The sequence below is a fragment of the Tachysurus fulvidraco genome, chromosome 21 (genome assembly GCF_022655615.1).
Source record: "Tachysurus fulvidraco isolate hzauxx_2018 chromosome 21, HZAU_PFXX_2.0, whole genome shotgun sequence".
In the NCBI taxonomy this organism is placed as follows: Eukaryota; Metazoa; Chordata; class Actinopteri; order Siluriformes; family Bagridae; genus Tachysurus; species Tachysurus fulvidraco.
The window spans coordinates 15,922,104-15,947,632 of record NC_062538.1 but is presented as its reverse complement, the minus strand read 5'-3'; the positions used below and the strand labels follow the sequence as shown (position 1 = coordinate 15,947,632).

Genomic DNA, 25,529 nt, shown 5'->3' with positions numbered 1-25,529 from the left:
ACAGGTAGAAAACAATATTTAATTTCTAACAGTAATTGGTTACATGATTAATCTAATTTCCATTATCCACCCTCTAGACAAATATACAATTATATATTTCCAAATCGGTTTTAATTCAGTTCAATTACTTTGAATAGTGCAATAATTCCCATTGTCTAAAAAAAAGCTTTACATAAGTATGGAAACAAAAGAGAGAAAAAACAAACAAACAAACAAACAAGCAAACAAATAATAATAATAATAATAATAATAATAATAATAAGAAGAAGAAGAAGAAGAAGAAGAAGAAGAAGAAGAAGAAAAATAAGGATGAAAATAAATAAAAGAATAAATATAATTAAAGTTTAAATCGAATCTAAAAAAGATTAACTTAAAATTTATGATGATATATATCTATCCCTAACCCTAATGAGCAAGCAGGAGGCGACGGCGGCAAGGAAAAACTCCCTGAGATGATATGAGGAAGAAATCTTGAGATGAACCAGGCTCAGAAGGGACCCATCCTCATTTATGTGACACTGGACAGTAAATAATGTAAATGTAAATAATGTCTTTTCTACAACAGTTCATAATAGCGCAACCGAGAGCTCCTGAGGAACGGTTGTGGTATAGCGCCACCATTAGGCTGATCAGGCTCATTTGTCTTGTCTGAGTAGATTAGAAGGAGTGAGGAATTTATTGGCCAAGGTTTGTAGCTCTTGTGGTTTGGGCTGCAGGTCTTTAAAAATATATCCTCCATTATGGTAAAGCAAAATGGCACACCTTTCTGCACATAAACCCTGTTGTATATCTAAAAAAAAAAAGTGTTACGCATTACTCTATAGCGCGAGGGACGTTTTGGCAAAAAATAAAATAAAATAAAAAATTATCGTCGGTTGTTCGAGAATCATCTATTGTTCGAGAATCCATTTGAGCGAAAGTCCATTTGTTTGATTAGAACAGAATGTCTTGTTGTTGACAGTCTGTATTCAAGTAGAATACAGACTAAATGTTTTATCAGAAGTATAGCGTTAAAGAAGATGCAGACTTTCAAGACAGTGAAGGTAAATACGTTTAGCAGATGTGTAGCAAAATGTATAGCACCAAATTTGTTTATAAACGGACACAGGGAAACTATAACTATGAAAACTGTCAAATAATCCGGCTATCGGACCAAATATTCTAAATTAGGCTAATCCGGCGGCTAACTAGCTTTAGCCTGCCTGAGATATGATATCTCTTCATTTCGCCACAGAAAATGGCGTTTACAAAGTATTCACGTATTGGATAACTACTTTTAATATAATTAGTCCTCAGGTGTTATAGTGGCTTAAGCACTAATACACTAATACAGCTTAAAGCAAGAAATGGCCATGGTTTAGCATATTACTTTATGTTGATTATCTAATGATTGAATTATCTTTACTCTTCACAGAAAAAACGGGTGCGGTTTACAACATCCTCTCCACAGACGTGTCCTCTTCAGAGGTCTCCTTCAGTGGCATCCGGTGTGTAAATAATAACTAACAGAACAGCTGGTATTTAAAATAACAGTGTGTGCCATTCATGGCAAGTTTATGTATGTGGTAGCCTGGTGGTTAAGGTCATGGGCTACCAATCAGAAGGTTGTGAGTTTGATCCCATGTAATATGCCACTGTTGGGCCCCAGAGCAAGGCCCTTAACCCTCAGTTGTATAAATATGAAATAATGTAAGGTGCTCTGGATAAAGGGTGTCTGCCAAATGCTGTAAATGTAATTTATCATTGTGAAAATGTTTCATTGAGCCAAATAACACTGAACGATTTGAAATGAAATCAATGTGAGTAGTGATTAAAAAGAAGAGGAATAGCAGATAAAAAAGGAATATAAACAATATCTAAATGTGATTTTCTATGGTTTTACAGGAGACGCACACATAGCTTCTAGTAACCCTTCTGAATGTGCTCCAGAAGTTCTCACAGTTGAGGTACAGCACATCCTCAGAAGAAGAGGTCCTGCTGTACCTCCCACCATAATTACAGGTACCTCTCCCAGTATTCTGAATAATTCTTTACATTACACACGTAATACAGAGTTAAACTGGAGTCATAATTTGGACGAATCTTTAGAACTGCAGCAAGGGAGGTATATTAAATAAGAAATTGTATTTTCAGGTCCTAATGTCACGTCTGGAATTGCTCCAGAAATTCTTGTGGCTGACGGAGATCACCTCACCAGGGGCAGAGGTCCTACTCCACTCACTGTTCCCACAAATTCACCTGCTTCGAAGAAAACGCCACGACAGTTGGCCTCGACGTTTCATTGCAGAACTGATGCACCTTTTATATACCCGAATGATTACACTGAATACCAGGCTGCCTTCGTTGCCAAGGTAGATTAAACCTCTGTGCTAATTACAAAATGGCAGATACAGTAGGACTGATTTTCAAACTTTATTACAACTATAGAAATTAGCAAAGCTTTTTATGCAGAGCAGCTTACTTGTCAATGCATGTTAGTACAAGTAGACCAGGGGCTTAGAATACTATACAACTACTATACTAAATAACTTCAGTTATGATCTAGATAGATTTATCTCTTTATCTCTTCATGATTGTTACTTCATTGTAAATGTATAAAAGTATTTACTTTATTTTAATAATAATGAGCACTCCATGTAACAATGACCAGCTCCAATGATCAGCTTATAGGAAGAAATGGCCCTGGTGTAGCATACTACCTTGTGTTTTTTAAAATGACCAGATTATTTTTCACTCTTTTCACTATTTTTTTCTTTTCCCCTCACAGGAAAATCGGACCTTTCTGTTGCCACCCAAGATGTGCCATGCTCCACAGACACTCACTCGTCAGGCTGGTGTGTAAATTCTAACCTTCATATAAATTCTGCTATTCTACCATCAAAACTGTTGCTCTGACCAGTCAAGTAAAAACAATATTCATATAAACTTAGGCACCTATTAGATAAGGTCACGTTACGTTACTCATTTCAAAGTTATAGGACATAAATAAGTCTAAGCAGAAAACAATGTAGATAATAAACAGACGAATAAACAGGTAGTGAATAGTAACGAATCATAAGGTCTAATAGCGAAGAGAAACTTCACAACAAGTGAAGGGAATAGAAACAATCTTGTCTTGATGTTTTTTTTTTCTCTGACGTTACAGTTAAAAACAAAGAGCTAGAGCCCAGTGTAGTGCAGCAGAGGAAGACTTTTGGAAATGCTCTGGATCACAACAAGCGCCACGCTCCTGCTCGGCCCACTGGCTCCCGAAAAAGTACCTCTCACTCTATTACTCATTTTAAACATTTTTTTAAACATTCTTAGACAATTTCGGTCTGTAAACATTTTTAATCTTTATAAGTGCAGTAATTTTGTAAAAAAGAAACTTGCAAAACAGTGCCAAATAAAGCCTTGTTCCTCGCTTCTAATCATTGTAGTCCTACAATATGGCACATCAACCATCAACCAAACTCATTTGAGGGCAGGTTATCAGTTTGTTAAATTGCTAAGTTACCCATAATGTAAATATGTTGTGAAATGTATATCTATGTAAATGTATAAATGGAAAAGTAAAGATATAATTAGAAAAGTATTATATATTTTAAATAAATGCTACAAGACTTTCTTTCAAAAGCAAAAGGTACAGATCTAGCCTTGAAGCTTTGAGTCAATCTCAGTAGAACCTAACAAATTGTTTCTGCAGTCATGACTGTATTTCAGGTTTAAATAAATTTCTGATGCATTTTTGTGTTCAAACATTGTTCTAATGGACAGTCTAAGCACATTTGATGTGGTTCTTTCTACTACATTCTGTGTTCATTTATTTATTTATTTATTTTCTTGAAGAACGTGTGTTGCAACCGGTCCAGCAGGAGACTGTGCAGTGTATATTACCTCATGGAGCTTGTGTAGACGCATCATGGTAATTTTTTTTTTTTAAACTTTTTTTTTATACTTTATCCCAAGATTAACACGATTTCTCTAACTTTGTATCTCTCTTTCATATAGCAGGACTGAGTGGGTGACGAATTATAAGGAAAACTTTTATTTTTCACATAATGCCTGCTCCTCGTCTTCGCCGAGAAAATCTGCACCCCGTCCGCCCTCAAACCTTAGGAAGCTTAGACCTGCTACTCAACGCACTGAATACCAGGCTGCATTCGGTCCTAAGGTAGCTTAGAATTCTGTGCTAATTACAGAACACTGTATACAGTAGTGCTTTGTTATGCAGAGCAACTTAGTTCTTGCTTGTATTAGTAGATTTATAGGACTTAATATTCTATAAATATATAACTCTCTTAGAGGTGAAAACAGTACGAATGTATTTATTTTTTATTTAGCTCATTTAAATGATTGGTGAAAAATTCACCGGGTTCAGCTTAATATACATCTTAATTATATTAATGATGGTAATTCAACTATTATCATGAAACTATGATTAAAAAAAAAATCTTTTTAAGGAAAATTAAACTGTGCAGGATTTTGGGATACCAATTAATCAGGACAAAAATATGAATAACCATCTCAACCATCAGCAAATTAAAAGCTCCGAGTCAACTTGACCTTGTCGGTTTTGACTGCTTATAAAAAAATAAAGTATATATGATAGGCTTTTTTTCACCTTTTTTGTCTAACTTGTTTACAACATATTAACATATATTTTTGTAATATTTGGTATAATAAACCTCATTAATATGCAAAAATGCCTCATTTTCTAGTAAAAAAAAACCCCGGAAATTTTGAATTATTTACACTCTAGAGGCATAAAAATGCACAATTACAGGCTGGTATATTTCAAAGCCAGGAGATTGTTTTGAAACCATTTTGACCACTTTTTATGTCAATAAATAATAAAATCTGTTTTTTTCCAGGTCAAGTTGACTTGAATGCTTATAAATCAAAAAATTCTACAATGATCACCATCCTGTGTGATCAGCTTACATTTGTGAACATTTTACACTTATGTCTATTTTGCCTACCAGATGCCATCTGATCACCCAAAAACGGGCTACACACACACACCACTCAAAAACATGTGTGTGTGTGTGTGTGTGTGTGTGTGTGTGTGTGTGTGTGTGTGTGTGTGGCATCATTTCGGTAGATCATATTTTTCCCTCTGCTAGTCAAAGGCATATCAAAAGTGTGAAATATTTACAAATGTGTAGCTTTTGTTTTCTGGAGGCCTAATGAAATGCAATGCCCAATTTGTGTGTGTGTGTGTGTGTGTGAAATGTTTACAAATGTGTAGCTTTTGTTTTGTCTGGAGGCCAACTGAAATGCAATGCCCAATGCTTTGAACAGTGTTTGACTGTGACATCATTTCGGTAGATCATATTCTGCCCTCTGCTAGGCAAAGGCATATCAAAAGTGTGAAATATTTACAAACGTTTGGCTTTTTTTTTCTGGAGGCCTAATGAAATGCAATGCCCAATTTGTGTGTGTGCATGTGTGTGTGTGTTTTGGGTGTGTGTGTTAGTGGACATTTTTCGTGTGCATTTTTGTGTATGTATGTATGTTCATTGCGCTGAAAAGGGCAAAAGTGTGACCTATTGCCCCACTAAATGTGGCCGAGTCAAATTGATTCGGGAGGACTTGAGGAGGAATGTATTTATTTTACGAACACATAGTTCAACGAAAATAGACAAAATTAATTTTACTTGCAAAGTTCATAATTTGGAACAATCCTGGTAAATTTCAGGCAAATATGTGGAAGGAAGCCCGTTATGACACATTAAACTTTCCAGATGAGTCAAATAGACCCCAGGTCTGCACAAGGGTTAAATAAGATTTTTGTAGTCAGAATACTTTTATCATTCTGTACCTCTTTTTACAGGTCCTCTCTGCTAAGTTTGACTTCCGTCTGTTCATACAGCTCCATGGAAACGGGTCAAAGGTATTTCATCAGAACACACATAGTAATAGGAAAGCAGCACAGTACATAATATTATACTAGCCAGCTTCATTGAGGGTGTTTAGAACAGTCAGGAACTTCATGACCTTTTAGAACATCACATCACAACCCAATTATAAAAACAATAAACAAAAACATTAACATATAGAGGATTACACTGTGAGCAACACATAAATCTCCTATACACTAATCTACTATAATCTAATTTACTATACACTTTTCAAAAAAGCTAATCTACTATACACTTCAAATGCCCTCGTCCATTTTCTTTCCCTTCTTGCTGAAAGCCAAGCTGACATCAGTGAGTTAGCAGATCCTCATTCATTCGCCTAATTTGTTCATCTTGATCACATACTGCAAATGCATTTCAATCACAAACAAAAAGCACCAGTTCGTAACCGGTGACATGCTCTTTCACAACCCACATTTTAATGCGCTCTTTAAAATGCAGGAGAAAGCTGCCAAAGCAATCACATGTTCTACATGGGTGGGGCATAAGTGAAAGAAATACACCAGTCAGTACATGGAAATGAGCGAGATTCGTTCACTTAAAAGTTTCTTTCACAAACACTGATTTGTTCAAGTACAAAACACCACTATAACTTCAGGCTAATTTTATTTATACTTTTCTTAGTAGCATCTAGTTAGTACAATATAGCTACACAAAAGACATTGTACAGTACAATATACTGTACACAAACAGTTCAATAGCATCTCACAATATGCTACAATGTTGATGAATGAAATTAATTATTACACCTTCTATTATACTGATTATTTATTGTACCTTATTCCAAGTTATAGGATGTAAAATATTCATACTTAGCATATCTTAGTATAATCAAGTGGACAATCAAGCTTTTTCTTTCTCCTCTTGACAGTAGGTCGCCTGGGGCCAAATGTAAAATTACGAACAGCCTTCACAAAGAATGACAAGTATTTTTCCATTTAATATGAGGACACCTCATCTCGGATCAGCTTGAATCCCGACGAGTCCAAGAGAAAAAAACTCTCCATGACCCTGAGAAGAGAGGGGTGGTGTACTCTCTCTCCTTCATCAAACACACCGACAATAACCAGCTATGGCCTCTGTGGGCTCATGTGGGCAGAGCTGTGAGCAGACAAACTGAGAATAACATGAGGAAAATCAGAGGTGTGTGCAAATAAATTGATAAAATGTAACAAAAATAACAATAAAGAAGGAGACTGTTTTGCCTTTTAAATCCTCACACAGGAACGTATTTAAATACCTTTCTATCAGCAGTCTTGTTCTCAGGAAGTTTCCAAGCCATAATGGTTGTGAATGGTTCATGTTTTTAAAATGACTTTTTATTGTGCAGAATTATACTGTAACCCAGTAAACTTTTTTTTTTCATTGTTTGATGAGGTAGATTACAGTAAATATGTTTTCATGTGAATGAGGCAGAAATGTCTGAAAATATGTTTTCCTTTTTGCTGAATATTATTTTACATCATTTTGAATTATTCAAAATATGAAGGTACTTAGGGGGCGCGGTGGCTTAGTGGTTAGCACGTTTGTCTCATACCTCCAGGGTTGGGGGTTCGATTCCCACTTCCATCTTGTGTGTGTGGAGTTTGCATGTTCTCCCTGTGCTCTGGGGGTTTCCTCCGGGTACTCCGGTTTCCTCCCCCGGTCCAAAGACATGCATGGTAGGTTGATTGGCATCTCTGGAAAATTGTCCGTTGTGTGTGAGTGAATGAGTGTGTGTGTGCCCTGCGATGGGTTGGCACTTAATCCAGGGTGTATCCTGCCTTGATGCCCGATGACGCCTGAGATAGGCACAGGCTCCCCGTGACCCGAAAAGTTCGGATAAGCGGTAGAAAATGAATGAATGAATGAAAGAATGAAGGTAATTCATCTTTCTGTAACAAGTTTAGGTACTAAAAACGTTTTCCAAACGTTTCATTTTGGTTGTGGGAACATTGTTTTGAAATGTTTCTAAAATGTGAAAGTGGAAACTGGATTTCCTTGTTATTTCAACCTCATTTTAAAGGTTACAAAAAATGTTTCTTGAAAAACTCATTTCTTCAAACATTTTCCTAACTTTATTTTCACCCAAAATATAACCTTTATTGAATATTTGTTGTTTATAAAGTTTCTAAGATTTATTGAAATATTCAGCTTTCCTGTGATTAGAATGGTATTGAAAGTGAAACTGTAATTTCTCACAATATGACCTTATTTTGAATGTATATTTGTAATATTATGTATGTAAAAATACCCATTTTTTTTTAACATGAATAAAACATTCGAACGATAGTATTCCAGGCACTACTCAGTGTCATCTGTATTAAAACTTAGCACTTTAAGAAGGAGCATAACCTCCTCAGATCGAACCCCGCTTTGGGCATTCCCTTGTAAAGACAAGCACTCTACCTTTACCAGTTATTACTATTATTTGCATATATAAATTCAGAACAGTTTACGTCTCAATTCAATTTTAATTTCCTGCTTGCCAAACTAAAACAGAACACACAAGCTTATTTTTCAGCATTTAACCAGCTGCTAAGGCATATTTAATGCAGATGAATGCGTGAGTCTTTATCGATGAGATGGGAAGTTTTAACCAAGTAATTATTTGAGATTCTCAATGTTTAGTGGTCTCTTGTCAAAGCAACACTATTTGTTTGTAAAAGCAGCTCTGTTTTGCATTTCTTTTTATTAATGAACAGTTTGTGAATCCTGGAAGTGATTGTTGATCTTGAAGGTGGCTTGAACGATGGGTCGGAATTGGCAATCCTGATCACTTCTTTCAGGCCCTGGTCAGCAACGATGTTGATTGGACAGCAGTCCTTGGCAATCTGGCTGACGTTTGTCTTCTCACACGCCATATACACTGATCCAGTGTGGGTTGTTGCACACTAATTGATTTGCTAGTAGAACCTGTGATGTGTTTTGTTTTTAAATTCTATTTTAAACTCTTATGAGCTTCGATGGTAGGCCAGTACTTGATTACAGTGTTTGCACAAAACTTTGCATTTATCCAGAGTGCCATCCAGTTTTCTTTTAAAAGAGTAAATTCTGCCAACCTGAGTTATTGGTGCTTGTGCCACTGTTGTGCCGAGCCCAAATATCATCCATGTGACGTGAATTATGTTAATGATGCACCTTTGTCTGTTTCAGTAATTTATTTGCAGGATTTGTGTTAAATAATTTTAACACCATAAGGATGTTGTATTAATTGGAGAGCGCTAATGTAATCACACTAATAATTTTATTCTTTTTAACACTTAGTTAACACATAGTTTATTCATATCTACACATTTATATATCATTTCATTATCCTTTCATCTTTTTTATCTGCCCCGGACACCTGCTTGAATTGGCTGTGGCATTCAAGCAAGGAAAGGTTGTTAAATGGCCCAAAGTGTGCAAAAAAACATTCCTCTGACTCAACCGTCTGGGTGCCTGAACAGAAATCAGACCAGGCTACGTTTTTGCAGTCTTCATCTTGTTTCATCTTCCACTTTTTCCAGTGCGCACTACACAATCAACTTTCTGTTCTTAGTTGAAAGAAGTGAAACCTGATGTGTTTTTGCTGTTGTAGCTAGACCATCTGCCTCAATATTTGTTGTGCATTCTGAGATGCTTTTCTGTTCATCACAAGTGTACAGAGTGGTTATCCTGTATCCTTTCTGTCCGCTTGAACCAGTCTGGCCGTTCTTCATTGATCCTTCTCAATAGAAATGTCACCCAGAGTTATTGCAGCATTCTGAATAAGCTCTAGAGACTGTTGTTTGTAAAAATCCCAGGCAGTTCCTGTCTACTAGCAACCATCACAACATCAGAATGACTTAGATCACATTTTTCCCATTCTGATATCATGCAGTGTATATCATGATCATGAGACATTCAGTATAACTTCATACAAGTGAAGACGATTCCACGGCCATTACTGCAGAGAGCATGAGGGAACGGAAAAGGAGGGAAAATCATTAGTGTTGCAAAACACAAATAAAGTTCCCAACCCTTCTTTACCTGAAACAGTGGAAGTGTTATTTTGTGTTTTTATTTTTTAAGTTTTTTTCATTTGAGGATATTTCAGTCTTTATTATTATATTTTACCAGTTACATGAAAATGTTACTTAAGTCAACGTAATAAAGTGTGTAAGAACGTTTCAATCCACCTTCTAATATAGAGAAGAAAAACATTTAATTTTTTACGCCTTAAAATGCAAAGGAATGCTAAATAAGAGATTGTACAGAAAACAATATTTTATGAAGGGTTTTTGCATGGATGGTAAACATTTGTTTTACAACTTGCTTCTTAGTATTAGTCCATATACTGTGTTAATTGTATGCTAATTTTTGCAGTGCAGTTGATATGAAGTGTAAGTGTAAATTCTGTGTTTATTTCTGTGAAGAGAGAGCTCTGCTTTTAAAACATTATGGGATTAAACAAGGAAGCTTCACAAAAATGTGTGATGCTGCTGTAAGGTGAGTTTATATCTCATAGATATTTGTTAATTTTGCATTTTTGTGGTGTGGTACTCTAAGATACAAAACCAAAAGACATTCAGTATAGTGCCAAAAAAAACATTTATTGTTAGATTTTGTAAAAAAACAAGTAGAATAATTTTGATTAACTTTACTGATTCACTGTTTGATATACAGTATGTAGTCAATTGAAAGCCTGTAATATAAGCTTAAGTAGAAGATAAATCTGTAAATCATGGTAAGATTGTATGAAAACGATACATTTTTTGTTTAGTAAAAACCTAAAGAGGACACATGCTAATGAACAGAAAAAAGACAAAATTGTAAGTGTTGTATACATATATAAAACTATAATGATGATATAACTATAGCTTGTATACAAGCACACCTTTCAGCACATATGTTGGATAAAGGGCGTAACTAGAGAGCGAAGAAAGTTTTGGCAGGAAAAAAAAAAAAAGCAAATAGAATCTTCGAGAACCTTCGATTATTCGAGGTTCGACCTTCTGTTCGAGAATCGACCGTTGTTTTGATTGAACAGATTGCCGATATGTTAAATACACTCGAGTGACTAAATGTTTTATCCAACGCATAACGTTAAGAAAGATAAACACCTTCAAGACAGCGAAGGTAAATACGTTAGCAGACCTGTAGCACCGAACAGGTTGAGCAAATAGTTTGTAAAATGGACACAGGGCTGCCAAATGATTCGTATGTTGTACAGCATTAGAAAATAGAATGCTGCGATTTCTGCCGTGTTTTCATCCACATTTATGTAAAACATCCTCCATTTATGTAAAAGTCTGAATGTGCGACGGCATATTTGTACTACACAATGAATACAACTCAAACTGCATTTCCGCTACTTGATGAACTATAAAACAATTCGGGTATTAGGCTAACTAGTAACAGGGACGCTGTCAATTAACTGTACATTATATTTATTCGCTGTTATTTTTCACTTCTCGGTTTGCTTACTGACTTGTAAAACTAGTGAGCTATGATATTATGACATACTCATGATATTTTCTGTGACCTTGTTACACTAAATGTATAAATTTAAGGTTAAATAAATTCACATTACGTTCATTTCGCCCCATCTGATCATGGCGTCACGAGTTTACGTGATACACAACGTATTTTTATTGGATAACTATTTTTAATATGATTGGTCCTCAGGTGATCTAGTGGCTTAACCACTAATACAGCTTAAAGGCAAGAAATGGCCCTGGTTTAGCAGATTACTTTGCGTAATCATTGTTAAATAATTAAACTGTTGGTCACACTTTATACCTATTGTGTTTTATTCTCCTCACAGAAAAACCAGAGCTCAATGGCACCTCGGTTGCGGCCATCAACACGCTACCCTCCACAGACGTGTCCTCTTCAGACGTCTCCTTCAGCTAACGTGAACAGAACAGCTGGTATTTAACGTAACATTTTGCCATTCAGGGCAAGTTTATCATCGTGAAAATGTATCATATCGAATTGGTGGTCAGAGCCAAATAACACAATCTGATCGATTAAATCTTTATGAGTAAAATGAATAGCAGATAAAAAAAGGAATATAAACAATCTTGAAAAATTTAAATGTAATTTTCTCTGATTTTACAGGAGACAGAGGCACACACATAGCTTCTAGTAACACTTCTGAATGTGCTACAGAAGTTCTCACAGTTAAAGTACAGCACATCCTCAGAAGAGGTCCTGCTGTACCTCCTTTCTTAATTACAGGTACCTCTCCTACTGAATACTTTTATACATTACACACCACTGAGTTAAACTGGACTAATCTTTAGAACTGCATCAAGGAAGGGATATTAAATAAGAAATTGTATTTTCAGGTCCTAATGACACGTCTGGAATTGATCCAGAAGTTCTTCCGGCTGACGGAGATCACCTCAGCAGGGGGGGCAGAGGTCCTACTCCAACCACTTTTCCCACAAATTCACGTGCTCCGAAGAAAACGCCACAACATTTGGCCTCAAAATTTCAGTGCAGAACTGATACACAGTTTAGAGACCTGAATCATTGCACAAAATACCGGGCTTCCTTAGATCATAAGGTACGTTAAAACACTTTTGCTAATTACAAAATGGCATATACAGTAGGACTAGATGATTTTTAAACTCCATTAAAACTATAGCACCAGGGCAAAGCTTGTTGTGCAGAGCAGCTTTCTTAGTACATGTTAGTACAAATAGATCAGGGGCTTACAATACTATACAATTAGAATCAGAATCAGAATCAGAAGGAGCTTTACTGCCAAGTATGCTTTCACATACAAGGAATTTGTGTCATAAGCTTCCAGGACACAGAGACAATCCCACACATACAATAACAATAAGATGAGAATCATATATATACGTATATATATATATATATATATATATATATATATATATATATATATATATATATATATATATATATATATATATATATATATATATATATATATACGTATATATATATATATATATATATATATAAATAAAAATACACATATGTAAATACAAATAGACAAAAAATTGAAAATTAATAAATTCAAGGAGCTTTTATTGTCATTTCAACCACATACAGGTATAGCTGTTGCTGTGCACAGTAAAATGCAACAACATTTTTCCAGGACTATGGTGCTACATAAAACAAAGACAGAGCTAAGGACTTAGTAAGTAGTCCTAGCCACATAAAGTGCATCTGTGCAACCTGGTGCAAACAGTGCAGGACAAAAGACAAAAAAAACAACAGTGCAGGACAGAAGACTGTGCAAACAAAAGATACGAGACAATACACAAAAACAGCGCAGAACAGTGTAAATACTGTAGATGTTCAATCAATATTACACATTAGTATTACATCAGCAGTTACATGAAGTATTTTAAAGTATTGTGCAAAACAGCAATCGACTGAAAGGTGAGACATATGTGCAAAGCGTAAATACAGTGTGCAAAACAGCATGTAAACAGTTTGATATTATTGTGCTGTAGACATTGATGAGAATTGGAAGAGTGTATATTCGGTGTGGGTCATTGCAGTCCATACAGATGATTGTGCATGTATGTATGTGCGTGTATGTGCGTGTGTGTGTGTATTGTGTGTGTGTGTGTGTGTATTGTGCTCGGGGCAGTTCAGTTATTGAGTCTGATGGCTTGTGGAAAGAAACTTTTACACAGTCTGGTTGTGAGGGCCCGAAAGCTTCGGTACCTTTTTCCAGATGGCAGGGGGGTGAAGAGTGTGTGTGAGGGGTGTGTGGAGTCATCCACAATGCGGTTGGCCTTGCGGATGCAGCGTGTTGTGTAACTGTTCATGATAGAGGGAAGGGAGACTTCAATGATCTTCTCAGATTTCCTCACTATTTACTGCAGGGTCTTGCAATCCAGGACGGTGCAGTTCCCAAACCAGTCAGTGATGCACCTGCTCAGAATGCTCTCAATGGTCCCTCTGTATAACGTAGTCAGGATGGGGGAAGGGAGATTGGATTTTCTCAGGCTTTGTAAGAAGTAAAGACGCTGCAGGGCTTTCTTGGTGATGGAGCTGGTGTTGAGTGAACAGGTGAAGTTCTCTGCTAGATGAACACCAAGAAATTTGGTGCTCTTAACGATCTCTACAGATGATCCTTCGATGTTCTCTTTAGTTTTATTGACATTCAGAAACAGGTTGTTGGCTCTACTCTGACAGTTAGCTGTTTCAGCTCCTTTCTGTATGCTGACTCGTTCTTGCTGATGAGACACACCGCGGTCATGTCATCTGTGAACTGGTTGATATTGTTCGATCTGTGCATTGCTGCACACTCATGAGTCAGCAAGGTGAACAGCAGTGGGCTGAGCACACAGCCCTGAGGGGCTCCAGTACTCAGTGTAGTGGTGCAGGACATGCTGTTCCCGATCCGGACAGACTGAGGTCTCCCAGTCAGGAAGTCCAGGATCCAGTTACAGAGGGAGGTGTTTAGTCCCAGCAGGCTCAGCTTCTCAATCAGGTGCTGAAGGATGATTGTGTTGAATGCTGAACGTAAATCTATGAACAGCATTCGAACATAAGTGTCTTTATTGTCCAGGTGGGTGGGGGCTAAGTGGAGGGCCCTGGCAATGGCATCGTCTGTGGAGCGGTTTGGATGATACGCAAACCGTAGGGGGTCTAGTGAGGGTGGTAACTGGGTCTTAATGTGACTCATGACAAGTGCAATGGGAAGATAGTCATTGAGGCAGGACACTGTAGATTTTTTTTGGACGGGGACAATTGTGGTTGTCTTGAGGCACATAGGAACAACAGTGCTGCTCAAGGAAATGTTGAAGATGTCAGTGAAGACATCCACTAGCTGTTCTGAGCATTCCCTGAGCACCCTTCCAGGAACGTTGTCTGGTCAGCAGCCTTCCGTGGGTTAACTCTGCATAGAGTTCTTCTCACGTCGGCCGTGGATAGACAGAGTACCTGGAGGGATGGACAGAGTACCTGGAGGGATTGGGGGGAGGGATGGTCTTCCTTGCCGCTATGTTGTTCTGCACCTCAAACCAAGCATATTAGTCATTCAGCACATCTGGGAGGGAGGTATTACTATCACAGGCAGTTGAAGCTGTTTTGTAGTTTGTGTATGCCCTGCCACATGTGCCAGGTGTCTCCAATGTCCTGGGGCACTTTGCTTCTCTGATGGCTTAGGACAGTTTGACCCTTGATGTTCTTAGGACCACACTGGCTCTGAAGCACCGACCAGATGGCAAAAGTTCAAGGATAACTTGGATGTGTTAACACCAATAATTCTTTCAGCAGTCTGAACCGTTCTCTGTAGTCTGCTGATGTCTGATTTTATAGCTGAGCCAATCCAGAAAGTCACTGATGTGCACAGGACAGACTCAGTGACAGCTGAGTAGAACTGTTACAGCAGCTCCTGTGGCAGGTTAAACTTCCTCAAATGGCTAAGGAAGTACATCCTTTGTTTGGCCTTTTTGTACAATGTTGATGTAAGTGTCCCACTTCAGGTCCTGGGAGATGGTGGAGACCAGGATCTTCAATGTCTTCACTGCAGCACTTCACAGTGCTGTCCATGATGCTGAGTGGCGGAGTGCAGGGGAGTTTCTCCTGAAGTCCACAATCATCTCCACTGTTTTGGGCATATTATGCTCCAAGTTGTTATGACTGCACCAGACAGCTGGCTCTTTAACCTCCTGTCTGTAGGCAGACTTGTCTCGGTCCTTGATGAGACTCTGACTAGTGTCATCCATAAAGGAGCTTGACAGAGGGGTCATTAGAGGTGCAGTCATTGGTGTACAGGGAGATGAGCAGTGGGGAAAGAACACAACCTTGAGGGGCACCAGTGTTGATGGATCGGTTGTTTGACATGAATTTCCCTCTATCTGTCTACTATACTATACAACTGTAGTAATGATCTAGATAGATTTATCTCTTCATGATTGCTACCTCATTGTAAATGTATGACAGTATTTATTTTAATAATAACGAGAGCTCCATGTGGCCCAGGGGCCCTAAGCGACCAGCTTATAACAAGAAATGGCCATGGTGTAGCACATTACCTTGTGTTGTTTAAAATGACTGGATTATTTTTCACTCTTTATACCCATCTTTTTTCTCTTCCCTTACAGGAAAATCTGACCTTTCAGTTGAAACCCAAGATGTGCCATGCTCCACAGACACTCACTCGTCAGGCTGGTATGTAAATTCTAATTTTCATATAAATTCAGCTATTTAGCACCATCAGAACTGTTGCTCTGACCAGTCAAATAAAAACATTCATATAAACTTAGGCATCTATTAGATAAAGTCAGGTTATGTAGTAGACTTATTTCAAAGTTAGATGACATAAATAAGTCTAAGCAGAAAACAATGTAGATAATAAACAGACGAAAAAACACGTAGTGAATAGTAACAAATCACAAGGTCTACTTCTCTGGTTCTACAAATACAGAAATCAACTGATTTTTACTAACATGCTGATAAATTAAAGTTGTAAAGTAAAGATGTTTCTAGTGTTCTGCGTTTAGACAAGTCTTGGATGTTTTTTAATCAAATATTTGCCTATTCTCTATTCAGCGCAAGTCTATTATTGTGCAGGTTTATTAAAGCATATCATCCTGAATTTGGGTTCAGGGCTGAATAACACAATCTGAGCATTTTATCCTCTTGATTAAAGTCTCTGAATAACAAAGTATCTTGAAAGGATAGTCGTGTCACACATAAAAAGGAACATTCCAACCACATTGGACCCATTTTAGTTTGCATATCGACAAAATCGGTCCACTGAATATGCTGTCAACGCTGCCATCCCCACAGCCCTCACACACTTGGAAAGTAAGGACACATGAGAATTCTATTCATCGACTAGAGCTCGGCAATCAACACAGTTATTTCACACAGGCTCTCTGAAAAACTCCTCACCCTTGGACTGACACCCTCTCTGTGTAACTGGGTGCTGAACTTCCTGGCAGACAGACCCAGTCAGACAGAGTAGGTAACTGGACATCAGGTGTCAGAACTGTAAGCACAGCAACCCCCCCAAGGATGTGGCCTCCCAAACCAACATGAAGATAATAAAGTTTGCGGATGATACCACAGTCTTCTGACTCATTACTGGTGGAAGTAGCAGGTCTGATAGCCTTATGTCAGGAAAATAATCTCTCCTTAAATGCAGATAAGACCAAGGAGATGATTGATTCTAGGAGAAGGAGGAAGGAGCAGCATATGCCAATCTACATCGGTGAGACAGAGGTAGAGAGGATGAAAACCTTCAAATTCCTTGGAACCTACATCAGCGAGGACTTCACCTGGTATCACAATACTCAGCAGCTCTTGAGAACATCCCAGCAGCGACTATACTTCTTATGATGGCTGAAGAAATTTGCCATGTAAACCAAGATCCTCAGCAAGTTCTACAGATGTATGGTTAAAAGTGTGATCATTGTACAGAATCACAATGTCAAGTCAAGTCAAGATGCTTTTATTGTCATTTTACATTTCTCCAGGATTGTGGTGCTACATAAAACAAAGATCGGGCGAAGGACTTAAGTAAGTAGTCCTAGCCACATAAAGTGCAACTGTGCAACCTGGTGCAAACAGTGCAGGACAAGACAACAAGACAGACAAGACAGTGCAGAACAAAAGACAGACGAAAAGTTACAAGACAATACAAAAAATATAAAAAAGACAGTACACAAAAGACAATAAACAGAAACAGCGCCGACCAGAGTAAATACTGTATGTTCAGACAATATTGCATGCAGTAATACTAGAATGAACACAGTTTCTTAGCAGCAGTTCCCTGAGATAATGTATAGGATTTGTGCAAAAACAGCAAACGTCTGAAATATTGTACAGTATTTGCAAAACCACGGAAATGATTACAGTAGGCAATGTGTGCAAAGAGCAAAAAAGTAAAAAAGTGTGCAAAACAGCATGTAAACAGTTTGATGGATGTAAGCAGCATGTAAACAGGTTGATGGATGTATATTGGAAGTGTGTGTATTTGGTGTAGGTCTGTGCAGTCCATACAGATGATGTGCATGTGTATGTTGTGCTCAGTACGTATGTTGTGTTGAAGACCTAGTTATTCAGGAAACACTTCAACTAGCACTTCTTTCCTTATCTTTTGCATTAAAAAAAAAACAAAAAAAAAACTTTGACACTTTTTCATTGTAACTTTGAACAAATGTTTTAAACTCATGGTATCTTAAGTATGTAGTGAACCTAGTGAACCAGCATTAATGTATTCAATGTTAGAGATTTAAGCACTTATGTACGTCGCTCTGGATAAGGGCGTCTGCCAAATGCTGTAAATGTAAATGTAGTACAGTTCAGCTCAGTTATTGAGAAGTCTGATGGCCTTTGGTGAAGAAACTGTTACACAGTCTGGTCGTGAGGGCCTGAATGCTTCGGTACCTTTTTCCAGACGGCAAGCGGGTGAAGAGTGTGTGTGTGAGGGGTGTGTGGGGTCATCCGCAAAGCCAACAGCACTGTTGCTCTGTGTTCTTCTGAAGTCAACAACCATCTCTTTAGTTTTATCAACATTCAGCGACAGGTTATTGGCTCTACACCAGGTAGTTAGATGTTGCACCTCTTGCCTGTATGCGGACTCGTTGTTCTTGCTGATGAGACCCACCACAGTCGTTTCATCGGTGAACTTGATGATATAGTTAGATCTGTGCATTGCTGCACAGTCGTGTGTCAGCAAGGTGAACAGCAGTGGACTGAGCACACAGCCCTGAGGGGCTCCAGTGTTCAGTGTGGTGGTGCTGGAGATGCTGTTCCTGATTCGGACAGACTAAGGTCTCCCAGTCAGGAAGTCCAGGATCCAGTTGCAGAGGGAGGTGTTCAGTCCCAGCAGGCTCAGCATCCTAATCAGGTGCTTCCTAATCAGATGATTGTGTTGAATGCTGAACTAAAGTCTATAAACAGCATTCGTACATGTGTCTTTATTTAGGTGGGTGAGGGCTAAATGAAGGGCTGTGGGAATGGTGTCGTCTGTGGAGCGGTTTAACGATACGTGAACTGTAGGGGGCCCAGTTAGGGTGGTAGCATGGTCTTAATGTGCCTCATGACGAGCTTCTCATAGCACTTCATAACGATAGGTGTGAGTGCGACGGGATGGTAGTCATTGAGACAGGACACTGTAGATTTCTTAGGGACGGGGACAATGGTGGTAGTCTTGAGGCACGTAGGAACAACGGCGCTGCTCAGGGAAATGTCAGTAAAGACATCGGTTAGCTGTTCTGCACATTCTCTGAGCACCCTGCCAGGAATGTAGTCTGGTCCAGCAGCCTTCCGTGGGTTAACTCTGCATAGAGTTCTCCTCACGTCGGCCCTGGATAGACAGAGTACCTGGTCAACAGGGGGAGAGATGGTCTTCCTTGTCGTTACATTGTTCTGCACCTCAAACCGAGTGTAGAAGTCGTTCAGCGCGCTGGGAGGGAGGCATCACTATCACAAGCAGGTGAAGCTGTCTTGTAGTTTGTGATCGCCTGTATGCCCGGCTACATGCGCCAGGTGTCTCCGCTGTCCTGGAAGTGGCTGTGGATTGTTTGGGTGTGTGCGCGCTTTGCCTCTCTGATGGCTCAGGACAGTTTGGCCCTTGCTGTTCTTAGGGCCAACCTGCCCCCTGTTCTGAAGGCTAGGTCTTTAGTCCTCAGCATCTCACACACGTTAGCAGTCATCCACGGCTTCTGGTTGGAGCATGTGGTGATGGTCTTGGAGACAGTCACGTCGTCAATGTACTTGCAGATGTAGCTGGACACTGATGACATGTACCCCTCTAAGTTGACGGAGTCACCGTTGGTTGCAGCCTCCCTGAAGATGTTCCAATCAGTGCACTCAAAGCAGTCCTGAAGAGCAGAGGTGGCTCCTGCTGGCCAGGTGTTCACCTGCTTCAGAACCGGTTTAGAGCGTCTGACAAGTGGTCTGTATGCTGGAATTAGCATAACAGAGATGTGGTCTGAGTTGCCGAGGTGTGGGCAGGGCTCCGAAGCAGCATGGAAGCTGCACTGTTCAGGACAGGAAAGCTCTCCAGTGGGTCATAAAAACTGCACAGTTCATCTGTGGGGTGGCCTTACCATTACTCCAGGACATTTACAACAGCAGGGTCATCAGGAGGGCCCATAACATCTGGGACAATATACACCCACAACACAACCTCTTCATACTTGTGCTATCTGGGAGACGCTACAGGAGTGTGAGATCAAGAACAAAAAGTCTCACAAACAGATTCTATTGACAAGGCATAAGACTCCTGAACAACACTTAACACCACTACCTCATACCCCATAACCCCTACTGACTGCTGCCACAGAACACACTGAGCACCTTATTCTGTATATACTGTAGTTTTTAAATACATTTCATTTCTATTATTTACTTTTATTCTTTTTGTAAGGGAGACGTGCAAAGTAAGAATTTCATTGTATGGTCTAAACCATTGTGTTTTCACTGTGCATATGACAATAAACCTCTTGAATAGTGAAGAGAAACATCACAACAGTTGAAGGGAATAGAAACAATCTTGTCTGATGGGTTTTTTCTCTGGTGTTACAGTTAAAAACCAAGAGTTTCTAGAGCCCAGTGTAGCTCAGCAGAGGAAGACATTTGGAAATGCTCAGGAAGCTTTTGCAGCAAACGTGGATCACTACAATCGCCACTCTCCTGCTCAGCCCATTGGCTACAGAAAAAGTACCTCTCACACTATTACTCATGTTTAACATCTTTTACATTTTTTTGAAACATCCTTAGACAATTTTAGTCAGTCTGTAAACATGTGTAATCTTTATAAGTGCAGTATAATTGGATTTTTAAAAAAGAAACATGCTAAAATAGTGCCAAATAAAGATTTGTTTCTTGCTTCTAGTCATTGTAGTTCTACAATATGGCACACCAACCATCAACAAAACTAAGTCATTAGTAAAACAGTAAAAGTTAAAATAATATCATTGATAAAAGTATTATATTTACATTTCTGGCAATTAGCAGACACCCTTATCCAGAGTGACTTACAGTTTATTCAAATTTATACAACTGAGTAAAAGAGAGTTAAGGGCCTTGCTCAGGGGCCCAACAGTGGCAGCTTGGTGGACCTGGGATTTGAACTCACAACTTACTGATCAGTAGCCCAACACCTTAACCACAAAGCTACAACATCCCTATTATACGTTGTAAATAAATGCTACAAGAGTTTTCACAAACGAAAAGTACAGATCTGGCCTTGGGGTTTGAGACAATCTCGGTAGAAACTAACATTGTTTCTGCAGTCATGACTGTATTTCAGGTATAAATCAATTTCTGATGCAAATTTTTAGTGTATAAGTGTTTAAACTTTGTTCTAATGGACAGTCTAAGCACATTTGATGTGGTTCTATTACATTCTGTGTTCATTTATTTATAAATTTTTTCTTGAAGGACGTGTATTGCAGCCAGTCCAGCGGGAGACTGGGCAGTGTATATTACCTCATGGAGCTTGTGTAGATGCATCATGGTAATTATTTAACAAAAAAAAAAAAAAAAAAAAAAATTTTTTATACTTTATCCCAAGATCAACAGGATTTCTCTAACTTTGTATCTGTCTTGTCCTATAGTCGGACTCAGTGGGTGACGAATTATATGGAAAACTTTTGTTTTTCACAAAATGCCTGCTCCTTGACTTCTCAGAGAAAATCTGCACCCCGGCCGCCCTCAAACTTTAGGAAGCTTAGACCTGCTACTCAACGCACTGAATACCAGGCTGCATTCGGTCCGAAGGTAGCTTAGAATTCTGTGCTAATTACAGAACACTGTATACAGTTAGGTTTAGTACAAGTTAGTTCTTGCTTGTTTTAGTAGATTTATAGGACCTAAAATTCTATAAATATATAACGCTTAGAGGTGATTTGGTGATTTTTTGGTAAAAAAATTCACCGCGTTCAGCTTATTATACATCTTAATTATATTAATGATGGTAATTCAACTATTATCATGAAACTTTGATTTAAAAAAAAAAAAAAATCATTTTAAGCCAAATTAAACTGTGCAGGATTTTGGGATACCAATTAATCAGGACAAATATGTATATTACCATCTCTTAAATAAGATTTTTGTAGTCAGAATACTTTTATCATTCTGTACCTCTTTTTACAGGTCCTCTCTGCTAAGTTTGACTTCCGTCTGTTCATACAGCTACATGGAAACGGGTCAAAGGTATTTCATCAGAACACACATAGTAATAGGAAAGCAGCACAGTACATAATATTATACTAGCCAGCTTCATTGAGGGTGTTTAGAACAGTCAGGAACTTCATGACCTTTTAGAACATCACATCACAACCCAATTATAAAAACAATAAACAAAAACATTAACATATAGAGGATTACACTGTGAGCAACACATAAATCTCCTATACACTAATCTACTATAATCTAATTTACTATACACTTTTCAAAAAAGCTAATCTACTATACACTTCAAATGCCCTGGTCCATTTTCTTCCCCTTCTTGCTGAAAGCCAAGCAATATACTAGCCAAGCTGACATCAGTGAGTTAGCAGATCCTCGTTCATTCGCCTAATTTGTTCATCTTGATCATATACTGCAAATGCATTTCAATCACAAAAGCTCCCAAAGCAATCACATGTTCTACATGGGTGGGACATAAGTCAAAGAAATACACCAGTCAGTACATGGAAAAGAGCGAGATTCGTTCACTTAAAAGTTTCTTTCACGAACACTAACTTCAGGCTTATCTTACACTTTTCTTAGTAGCATCTAGTTAGTGCTTTTTTTTTTTTATGAAAAAGACCGAAAGAAAGAGGCACATAATTGTGAAGTGGAATGAAAATTATAAATGGTGTCCAATTTTTTTTTTTTTACAAAAAATATCGGAAAAGTGTGGCGTGCATTTGTATTCAGCCCCACTGAGTCAGCACTTTGTAGAACCACCTTTCGCTGGAATTACAGCTGCAAGTCTTTTGGGTTATGTCTCTACCAGCTTTGCACATCTAATTTTCATTCCACTTTTGGTCTATTTCATAAAATCCCTATAAAATACATTTTTCTTTGTGGTTGTAACATGTCAAAATGTGGAAAAGTTCAGTGGGTATGAATACTTTTGCAAGGCCATGTAGCTACACAAATGACATAGTACAGTAGAATATACACAAACAGTTCAATAGCATCTCACTATATGCTACAATGTTGATGACTGTTCACTGAAACTTATCATTATACCTTCTATTATACTGATTATAATATATTCTATTATCCTATATCCCAAGTATATATTTATACTTTATTCATACTTTCCTCTCCACAGTAGGTCGCCAGATACCGAATGTAAAAGTATGAAGAGTCTTCACAAAGAATGACATCAGTATTTTTACATATGGTTCCCCATACTCCAAAGATGTCTAAATATGAAGACAACTAATCTCGAATCAGCTTGAATCCAGACGAGGCCACGGTTCGTCTAGACCACGGTTCGACTAGACCACAAGAGGGCGTTCTGGCAGGTGTTTCTGCTCCTTCAGGGTCATGTGTGTTCCCACCGTGTCTTGTTATCCCTAACGTGTTCCTTTATTTTTTATACCTGCCCTGTTGTATCAGTCTTTGTTCGTCATTGTTGTGTCAAGCTTTGTTTGTGTGTTATTGTCTCAGATTATGTCGTGTAAAGTTTATGGTTTTGTTATGGTATACGTGGATTAAAAAATATAGAAAACATCCTGCATTTGGGTCTGGTTTGTAAAGCGTCTCAGGAAGATGTGACACTCCTATTGCTTTTAAAACATTATTAATACTTTATTAGTACTACACAGTCTCTATAGATTTTTCATGTTCTATCACATCCCTAAGGTGTTCTACTGGATTCACATCAGGTGAGACGGCTTTTACTTCATGACGTGGTGCATGATTGTGCTGGAAGCCATTCGATGATGGTAAATCATGGATATGTACATTTACGGCATTTAGCAGACACCCTTACAACTGAGCTACTGAGGTTTAAGGGCCTTGCTCAGGGGCCCAGCAGTGGCAGCTTGGTGGACCTGGGGTTTGAACCCATGACCTTCCGATCAGTAGCCCAACACCTTAACCACTGAGATACCACATCCTCATAAGGGGATTAAAGGCCATGTTGCATGGCCAGTAGGGGGCACCCGGATTTGAACCGGGGACCTCTTGATCTGCAGTCAAATGCTCTACCACTGAGCTATACCCCCATTTTATGTAGACATATGTAGACATAAACATGGTCAGCGACAATGGCTATCACATTCAAGCAATGGAAGATTGTTATTAAATGACCCAAAGTGTAGCAAGAGAACGTTCTTCACACTATTACACCACCACTCTGGATTGTTGGCACAAAGCAGTTTGGTTCCATGGATTTGTGCTGTTGGGAGACTGTGTGCCTCAGCAGAAATCCAGACTCATCAGACTACGTCTTTGCAGTCTTCATCTCACCAGTTATGGTGAGGCCGTGCTCACTGCAGCCTCAGCTTTCTGTTCTAAAGAAGTAAAACCTGACGTGTTGTAGCCCATGAGCCTCAAGATTTGTTGTGCATTCTGAGATGCTTTTCTGCTCAGCACAAGTGTACAGATTGGTTAACCTCAGCTTGAACCTGTCTGGCCGTTCTCCATCGATCCTTCTCAATGGAACTGCTGCTCACGGGATATTTTCACGGTACTTAACATTACCCAAAGTATTTGCATGATTTATTACACTGCACTGCTGCTATATGATTGGCTGATAAGCTAATTGCATTAAAGTGTAGTTGTACAGGTGTTCATTATGTAGTGTATATCATGATCATGAGACATTCACTTGAAATTCATACAGCTGAACTTAAGAGAACAAAAAGAACCATATTTTTCTACAAACTACAAAAAGAGCTGACCAGTCATGTTCATTTAGGGATAGTTCATTTTCTTGGAAATAGTTTTATAACAGGAAACAGTTCAAATATGGGTCTTACCCACCCAATCAAAGTTGTTTTTTTTTTTTTTTTTTTTAATTTTAGCCAAAGTGGAACATAACAGAAAACACCAGCACGATGTTTGTGGTGGCCTAATGGTTAAGCTGATGTATAATCCCAATTCCACCAAACTGCCACTGTGGGGATGTGGTAGCTTTGTCGTTAAGGTGTTGGACAAAAGATCGGAAAACTGTCTCAATTGTATAAAATGAAAAAAGGTCACCGTAGATAAGGGCATCTGCCAAACACCAGAAATGTAAATGCAAGCATGATTTCTAACTTCTGATTGGGTGGGCAGACTACAGCAAATATACAATGATTTGTCTGCAGCTTCACTGCTCAAACCCCTGCAGCGCAGAATAGTTTTTCACCTCTCACCTCATGCTCACCTCTCACCTCATGCTACGGTCAGTCCGAAACGCTTACAGTACAGGCTCTAGCTCCTTACTGAATTTTTTTTGAAAGTTTACAGACTTTTCTCAGTTTGTGATTGCTGTGAAGCAGCAAACGAATGCTCATAATTTGAACAACATTCAATTTCATGATGTTTATTCGACTGTCTAAGAAGCACGCACCCAAAACGATATGTCAACAGCATCCTTAGTGTAGTTAAGTTTGTGTGTGACCGAGTTATTGCTCTGTGGAATTTTGTTAATGTTTCTTATGGGGAGAACTGGATTAAGTGTTGGGGCCATTACCACTCATTGCCCACCTAATATTAATTGCAAATATGTGCTAATTTTTA

General features: G+C 38.5%; 2 protein-coding genes and 1 non-coding gene across 7 annotated transcripts; 2 read left to right on the top strand and 1 right to left on the bottom strand.

The window, feature by feature from the left end:
- Nucleotides 1-889: 889 nt before the first annotated feature.
- On the top strand, nucleotides 890-9,903 carry LOC113634611. 2 transcript variants are annotated; one of them, XM_027133703.2, is made up of 11 exons: nucleotides 890-1,043; nucleotides 1,415-1,487; nucleotides 1,885-2,001; nucleotides 2,134-2,351; nucleotides 2,768-2,834; nucleotides 3,146-3,256; nucleotides 3,829-3,904; nucleotides 3,994-4,153; nucleotides 5,816-5,875; nucleotides 6,775-7,046; nucleotides 8,588-9,903. In XM_027133703.2, exons 1-10 carry the CDS (start codon nucleotides 1,020-1,022, stop codon nucleotides 6,775-6,777), a joined length of 909 nt encoding a protein of 302 aa, XP_026989504.1. In that variant the 5' UTR covers nucleotides 890-1,019; the 3' UTR covers nucleotides 6,778-7,046; nucleotides 8,588-9,903. The 2 variants fall into 2 exon arrangements, with proteins under 2 accessions (XP_026989504.1, XP_047661314.1); XM_047805358.1 differs by having other exon boundaries at nucleotides 3,991-4,153; nucleotides 8,588-9,886.
- Nucleotides 9,904-10,328: 425 nt separating this feature from the next.
- Nucleotides 10,329-23,531, top strand: LOC113634591. 4 transcript variants are annotated; one of them, XM_027133675.2, is made up of 10 exons: nucleotides 10,329-10,352; nucleotides 11,671-11,776; nucleotides 11,967-12,086; nucleotides 12,197-12,417; nucleotides 15,950-16,016; nucleotides 20,385-20,519; nucleotides 21,243-21,318; nucleotides 21,419-21,581; nucleotides 21,957-22,016; nucleotides 23,128-23,531. In XM_027133675.2, the coding sequence occupies exons 2-10, from the start codon at nucleotides 11,686-11,688 to the stop codon at nucleotides 23,128-23,130; spliced, it is 936 nt and encodes a 311-aa protein (XP_026989476.1). In that variant the 5' UTR covers nucleotides 10,329-10,352; nucleotides 11,671-11,685; the 3' UTR covers nucleotides 23,131-23,531. The 4 variants fall into 4 exon arrangements, with proteins under 4 accessions (XP_026989476.1, XP_026989485.1, XP_026989460.1 ...); XM_027133659.2 differs by lacking the exon at nucleotides 10,329-10,352 and adding an exon at nucleotides 10,817-10,982; XM_027133666.2 differs by lacking the exon at nucleotides 10,329-10,352 and adding an exon at nucleotides 11,434-11,567.
- A 425-nt stretch (nucleotides 23,532-23,956) lies between these two features.
- trnac-gca lies at nucleotides 23,957-24,028 on the bottom strand. The gene has a single exon. It is a non-coding gene; the product is annotated as a tRNA-Cys (tRNA).
- Nucleotides 24,029-25,529: the final 1,501 nt, after the last annotated feature.

Excerpts from the sequence above, each read along its gene's own strand:
- LOC113634611 (XM_047805358.1), top strand. The coding sequence starts at position 1,020 with ATGCAGACTTTCAAGACAGTGAAG. Across the intron at positions 2,002-2,133 it reads ACCTCCCACCATAATTACAG|GTCCTAATGTCACGTCTGGA; the intron begins GTACCTCTCCCA and ends TTGTATTTTCAG. Across the intron at positions 4,154-5,815 it reads AGGCTGCATTCGGTCCTAAG|GTCCTCTCTGCTAAGTTTGA; the intron begins GTAGCTTAGAAT and ends CTCTTTTTACAG.
- LOC113634591 (XM_027133675.2), top strand. The coding sequence starts at position 11,686 with ATGGCACCTCGGTTGCGGCCATCAACACGCTACCCTCCACAGACGTGT. Across the intron at positions 12,087-12,196 it reads ACCTCCTTTCTTAATTACAG|GTCCTAATGACACGTCTGGA; the intron begins GTACCTCTCCTA and ends TTGTATTTTCAG. Across the intron at positions 12,418-15,949 it reads GGGCTTCCTTAGATCATAAG|GAAAATCTGACCTTTCAGTT; the intron begins GTACGTTAAAAC and ends CTTCCCTTACAG.